This window comes from Neophocaena asiaeorientalis, unplaced genomic scaffold (assembly GCF_003031525.2).
Source record: "Neophocaena asiaeorientalis asiaeorientalis breed wild unplaced genomic scaffold, Neophocaena_asiaeorientalis_V1.1 scaffold437, whole genome shotgun sequence".
Classification (NCBI taxonomy): domain Eukaryota; kingdom Metazoa; phylum Chordata; class Mammalia; order Artiodactyla; family Phocoenidae; genus Neophocaena; species Neophocaena asiaeorientalis.
The window spans coordinates 1,427,569-1,434,950 of NW_020173375.1; the positions used below are offsets into that span (position 1 = coordinate 1,427,569).

At 43.1% G+C, this 7,382-nt stretch overlaps 1 protein-coding gene across 1 annotated transcript in view; it reads right to left on the reverse strand.

Moving 5' to 3' along the window:
- PCCB (propionyl-CoA carboxylase subunit beta) overlaps positions 1–7,382 on the reverse strand; it is an 87,723-nt gene that overhangs the window by 63,856 nt on the left and 16,485 nt on the right. The window contains exon 6 of the mRNA XM_024746261.1: positions 1,633–1,743. Coding sequence (XP_024602029.1) covers positions 1,633–1,743 — 111 coding nt within the window. The remainder of the gene's footprint in view (positions 1–1,632; positions 1,744–7,382) is intronic.

A 7,382-nucleotide genomic window follows, 5' to 3' on the forward strand; every position in this document is an offset into this window, starting at 1 on the left:
AAAAAATAAGACAAAGCAGGGCTTCCCTGGTGGTGCAGTGGTTAAGAATCTGCCTGGCCAATGCAGGGAACACGGGTTCAAGCCCTGGTCCGGGTAGATCCCACATGCCACGGAGCAACTAAGCCCGTGCACCACAACTACTGAGACTGTGCTCTAGAGTCTGCAAGCCACAACTACTGAGCCCACATGCCACAACTACTGAAGCCCACGCGCCTAGAGCCCGTGCTCTGCAACGAGAAGCCACCGCAGTGAGAAGCCAGTGCACTGCAATGAAGAGCAGCCCCCACTCGCCTCAACTAGAGAAAGCCCATGTGCAGCAATGAAGACCCCACACAGCCAAAAAAAAGAATAAATTAATTTAAAAAAAATAAGAGAAAGCAGTTTAGAATTTTCCAGCATGTATGTAGGGAGAGGAGGAAAGAATGGCCAGAAGAATTGATCCCACACCTCCATTCCTGCCAGGTAGGAACACAATTGGGGTAGCACCACGTAGGTATGGCATATATAGATTTAGTGGGCAAAGTTCAAGGAATCCTGCTTTGCTCAGGAAATAAGAGATGTGTTCATCTTAATTTTTAAAGTCCACCCTAAACTGAACATTGAACATTTAAGTTGCTTTTAACCTGTCACCAAGAAAGAATAGTTGAGTCAAGGGGTAAGCACTTTGTTAAACTTTAATTCCTACTGCCAAAGAGAAAAGTATTTCCTATTCTATTTAATGCTCCTCTATTTACACTGTTTTCATACTGGATGAATCTCTTTCCTTTTTGCCCCATAATTTGTCTTGACATTTTTTGTTTGTTTGTTTGCGGTACGCGGGCCTCTCACTGTTGTGGCCTCTTCCGTCGCGGAGCACAGGCTCCAGACGCACAGGCTCAGCGGCCACGGCTCACGGGCCTAGCCGCTCCACAGCATGTGGGATCTTCCCGGACCGGGGCACGAACCCATGTCCCCTGCATCGGCGGGGACTCTCAACCACTGCGCCACCAGGAAAGCCCTGTCTTGACATTTATTGCTCATTATGGTTAAAAATATTTAAGAGGAAAAGACTGATTTCTTTTTTAAGTATCAGGTTAAAGGTAATTACCCATGTATGATTTCAAATAGGCTTCTTTTAAAAATCATTTTAAAATATCATTTCATATAAATCATGTAATAAAGATATGGACCTCTTTACAATGAAGTTGGAGATCAGATTTACCATTACCATCATAGACAAAATGTAATAAAATGGCAAACAGCTGAAGAAATAAAGGTGGGACATAAGAAACAACCTCCTAGTGAAGCAGTTTACAGAAAAGCTTTCCATGAGAAACTTTCTGAATAGGATTCAGTAAACGATCATCTGTCTGGGCAGAGGATAGGACCTTTGATTACCTGAAAATCATTTGCAATTCAGATCAACAAGTAAAATCACCCACCAATGAAGTAGACAAGCACATTCTGCCACTGAACCCACACAAGCTACAGTCTTCATGCCAAAACCTTCTCTCCACCAAGACCTTATCAGCACTGCACTGAAATCCAATAAGCGTGCAGATAACAACCCAGATCTGGGTCAGGAATTATTGTTATTGCAGGTGAGGTACTGCACAACTCTCAAAGGGCAGGAGAACCAGGTCCTTTTCTTACCTTTACCATGAACGTGAAGTCTGTTAGGGCCGGGGAGTAGACAGCCCCACCGGCACATGGGCCCATGATCAGAGAAATCTGAGGGATGACTCCGGATGCCGTGACATTCCTCTGCCAAAAGAGAAAGGCAAAGGCATCTGGTTACAGAGGTGTTCAAGGCATTACCTGCAGAAAGACAGAGGCAACAATAAAAGTACATTTGGCTTTTATTCACAGAAATTCTATCCTAGAGACAAGAGGCCTAATCTGTACAGTTTCTTCCAGAATATTGTATATGCAACTTTTCCCATAGCTGGTGGGATGGTTGGCATATTACTTTCTGGGGCAAGTAAAACCTCTTCTCTCCTTGGCAGGGCGGTAGTTCCCCGAAAGCTCCACCAGGACATGAGCTCAGAGAGAATCCTACCACTCTCACCCCAGCTCTAAACACACCTCAGGCAAGGACCCCTGTCTGTACAAAACTGGCTGGAATAATGAATGAAAACCTTAGGTGGAATATACAGGGCCAACACTTACCCTGGATCCATGACCTCTACTTGGAGCCCCTTCACACCCTCCACAGAGGATGCCCAACAGTTACAAGGCAAGGCTAAGAGGCAGGTGCTACTTTACTCAGTCTTCAATGTCTGCCCACCCCTATACAGGGCAGATGGGCAATAGGGAGGTGGCAGAAGGCAAAAAGGTTCCATAGGGACAAAGGTGAAGAGCCAAGCCTCAGGCCACCTTCCAGGAAAAACAAGATTTCCCAGGGGGCTTGAAGACCCAGGAAAGATAAGAGCCCAATGACTCCTTGCCCATCCCCCAGCTTCTAACCTTCCCTGAGCCCCATCAGCTTAAGAGAAGTATGTCCACTTTTAGCCTTGACCTGGGTCTGAGACCAATTTCTATAATTCACAGGACATAGCTCACGACAGCACAAAAAGGCATCCACAGAGAGGATTCCGAGAAGATGGTAGAATGGGAAGCATCAGGAATCTGTCTCCCCACCTGGACAAAAATTACACTGGCAGAATCTGTCTGATGTAACTTTCTGGAGCTCTGTTAAGCCTACTGAAGGCTTAACATCCATAGGAAGATTTAGAGGGCAAATCGCGGTTAATTTCAGTCAATTTCAACTGGTAGCACTGTAGCAGCTACCCCTACCCACCCCCTACCCCCAGCCATGAGGCATGCAGCTGTGCATGTGTTCCTGCAGTGGCTTATACAGAGGCAGACAAAAAGGACCCTGCCCTCCAAATTTCGCAAATCTATGCTCCGACAGCTGGTTGTTGATTCTGATCAGAGGTGAAGTTAGGAAGTTAGGTGGCCATTGTTGTTACACCTCACCCCATTGTTGCAAGCTCCTCCCCCTCCAGCTCAAAATCACTTGCATTAGGGAAATGCAAATCAAAACTAGAATGAGATACCACATCACACACATTAAGATGACTACTATCAAAAAAACAGAAAACAAGTGGTGTTGGTGAGGATGTGGAGAAAGTGGAACCCTTGTGCACTATTGGTAAGAATGTAAAATGGTACAGCTGCTGTGCAAAACAGCATGGTGGTTCCTCAAAAAATTTTAAATAGAATTACCAAATGATCCAGAAATTCTACTTCTGGGGATATACCAAAAAGAATGGAAAACAGGGTCTCAAGGAGATAACTTGTACACCCACATTCATAGCAGCATTACTCACAATAGGTGAAACATGGAATCAACCCAAATGCCCATCAACAGATAAATGGATAAACAAAATGTGGTATATCTATACAATGGAATATTATTCATCCTTGAAAAGGAAGGAAATCCTGTCACATGTTACAACATAGATGAAACTTGAGGACATTGTGCTAAGTGAAATAATAAGCCAGTCACAAAAAGACTAACACTGTACAATTTTACTTAAGTTATTTAGTCAAAATAATAGAGACAAAGTAGAAGGGTGGTTACCAGGGGCTGGCAGAGAGGATAACGGGGGGTGACTGTTTAATGGGTATAGAGTTTCAGTTTTGCAAGACAAAAAGTTATGGAGCTGGCCCCTGTCCACCTCCCTACGGCTGCCCTGCTAGCTGAAAAGTTTCTCCAGGTGTGGAATTCCAGGCTACCACCAGCACAGAGTGTGCACGCCAGTCAGGAACCAGCCCACCCGACGGCCTGGAGGGCAACGGATATGTCAGAAACTGAAGCAAGAACGTACTTGGCAGAGGGGGGAGTCAAGATGGCAGACTAGGAGGATGCAGAATTCATGTCTCTGCACAACTAGGGCACCTACTAGGCACCGGTGGGGGACCACAGACACCTAAGGGGATGGGAGGAACCCCCAGTGACACGGTCCTAAGCAAAGGCCCTGCCTCATGCTCAGACCTCACCCCCCCACCGGCCTAAGTTCCACCCCACCCTAAACCCTGCCCCTGCCTAAGTTCCACCCCTCCTAAACTCCACCCCAAGAGCCAAGTCTTCTTTTTTCTTTTTCATTTTTCCTCTTTTAGATTGGGGTACTGTTTTACCTTGTTGATTCACTATTGTTGATTCATTTATATTTTTATATTTCCTAATAAATTTTTTATTTTCCAATTTTATTTTATTCTTCATACTTTGTTACTGTTCTCTCCTTTTGGCTTGTTCCCCCCATGCCCCCACTTTTTTTCTATTTTTTCTGTTGTGGTTTTATATTACCTTGTTGTAGTTGTTTCAATTATATTTTTATGTTTCCTAATATATTTTTTACGTTTCTAATTTTATTTTTTTTTTAATTTTTTTTATTTTTTTTGCGTTACGCGGGTCTCTCACTGTTGTGGCCTCTCCCATTGTGGAGCACAGGCTCCAGACGCACAGGCTCAGCAGCCATGGCTCACGGGCCCAGCCACTCCACAGCATGTGGGATCTTCCCAGACTGTGGCACGAACCCATGTCCCCTGCATCAGCAGGCGGACTCTCAACCTGTGCCACCAGGGAAGCCCTTATTTTGTTTTTTATTCTTTGATATTCTTTGCTCCTTTTCTTTTTTTTTTTTCTTTTTTTTTTGCCACACCACATAGCTTGCGGGATCTTGGTTCCCCGGCCAGAGGCTGGGCCCGAGCTCCTGTGGTGGGAGCTCTGAGTCCAAACTGCTGGACTAACAGAGAACCTCAGACCACAGCAAATATTAATCGGAGTGAGGTCTCCTGGAGGTATTAATCTCAGCACTAAGACCCAGATCTATCCAACTGCCTGCAAACTCCAATGCTGGATGCCTCAAGCCAAACAACCAGTAAGGCAGGAATACCGCCCCACCTATCCAAAAACAAAAAAAAACAAAAAAGAAACAACAAAAAAATATGTTACAGATGAAGGAGCAAGGTAAAAACCTAAAAAACCAGATAAATGAAGACGAAATAGGCAACCTACCTGAAAAAGAATTGAAAATAATGACAGTAGGGCTTGCTGGTGGTGCAGAGGTTGAGAGTCTGCCTGCCGATGCAGGGGACACAGGTTCATGCCCCGGTCCGGGAAGATCCCACATGCCGCGGAGCGGCTGGGCCCGTGAGCCATGGCTGCTGAGCCTGTGCATCCAGAGCCTGTGCTCCGCAACGGGAGAGGCCACAACAGTGAGAGGCCCGCGTACCGCAAAAAATTTTTTAAAATAAAATAAAATAAAATGACAGTAAAGATGTTCAAAAATCTCGGGAACAGAATGAAGAAAATACAAGAGACATTTAACAAGAATCTAGAAGAACTAAAGAGCAAACAAACAGTGATGAAAACAATAACTGAAATTAATAATACTCTAGGAGGAATCAATAGCAAAATAACTGAGGCAGAAGAATGAATAAGTGACCTGCAAGATACAATAGTGGAAAGAACTGCCGAGGAGCAGAATAAAAAAAATAATGAAAAGAATTGAGGACAGTCTCAGAGACCTCTGGGACAACATTAAACACACCAACATTCGAATTATAACGGTCCCGGAAGAAGAATAGAAAAAGAAAGGGTCTGAGAAAATATTTGAAGAGATTATAGTCAAAAACGTCCCTAACATGGGAAAGGAAACAGTCAATCAAGTCCAGGAAGCAGAGAGTCCCATACAGGATAAATCCAAGGAGAAACACGCCAAGACACATATCAATGAAACTATCAAAAACTGAATACAAAGAAAAAATATTAAAAGCAGCAATGGAAAAGCAACAACTAACATACAAGGGAATACCCATAAGGTTAACAGCTGATCTTTTAGCAGAAACTCCACAACAAAGAAGGGAGTGGCAGGACATATTTAAAGTGATGGAAGGGGAAAACCTACAAGCAAGATTATTCTACGCAGCAAGGATCTCATTCAGATTCGACAGAGAAGTTAAAACCTTTACAGACAAGCAAAAGGTAAGAGAATTCAGCACCACCAAACCAGCTTTACAACAAATGCTAAAGGATCTTCTCTAGGCAGTAAACACAAGAGAAGGAAAAGACCTACAATAACAAGCCCAAAAGAATTAAGGAAATGGTAACAGGAACATACATATTGATAGCTACCTTAAATATAAATGGATTAAATGCTGCAACCAAAAGACACTGACTGGCTAAATGGATACAAAAACAAGACCCATATATATGCTGCTACAAGAGAACCACTTCAGACCTAGGGACACATACAGACTGAAAGTGAGGGCATGGAAAAACACATCCCATGCAAATGGAAATCAAAAGAAAGCTGGAACAGCAATTCTCATATCAGAAAAAATACTTTAAAATAAACACTATTACAAGAGACACAGGACACTACATAATGATCAACGGATCAATACAAGAAGATATAACAATTGTAAATATTTATGCAGCCAACATAAGAGCACCTCAATACATAGGGCACATGCTAACAGCCATAAAAGGGGAAATTGACAGTAACACAATCATAGTAGGGGACTTTAACACCCCACTTTCACCAATGGACAGATCATCCAAAATGAAAGTAAATAAGGAAACACAAGCTTTAAATGACACATTAAACAAGATAGACTTAATTGATATTTATAGGACATTCCATCCAAAAACAACAGAATACACTTTCTTCCCAAGTGCTCATGCAATATTCTCCAGGATAGACCTATCTTGGGTCACAAATCAAGCCTTGGTAAATTTAAGAAAACTGAAATCGTATCAAGTATCTTTTCCAACCACAACACTATGAGACTAGATATCAATTACAGGAAAAAAACCTAGAACCAAAAAATACCTAGACAAATGACAATGGAAACACGATGGACCAAAATTTATGGGATGCAGCAAAAGCAGTTCTAAGAGGGAAGTTTATAGCAATACAATCCTACCTCAAGAAACAAGAAACATCTCAAATAAACAACCTAACCTTATATCTAAAGCAATTAGAGAAACAACAACAAAAAAACCCCAAAGTTAGCAGAAGGAAAGAAATCTTAAAGATCAGATCAGAAATAAATGAAAAAGAAATGAAGGAAACAATAGTAAAGATCAATAAAACTGAAAGCTGGTTCTTTGAGAAGATAAACAAAATTGATAAACCATTAGCCAGAGTCATCAAGAAAAAAAGGGAGAAGACTCAAATCAACAGAATTAGAAATGAAAAAGGTAAAGTTGGGCTTCCCTGGTGGCGCAGTGGTTGAAAGTCCGCCTGCCGAAGCAGGGGACACAGGTTTGTGCCCCAGTCCGGGAAGATCCCATATGCCACAGAGCGGCTGGGCCCGTGAGCCATGGCCGCTGAGCCTGCGCGTCCGGAGCCTGTGCTCCACAACGGGAGAGGCCACAGCAGTGAGAGGCC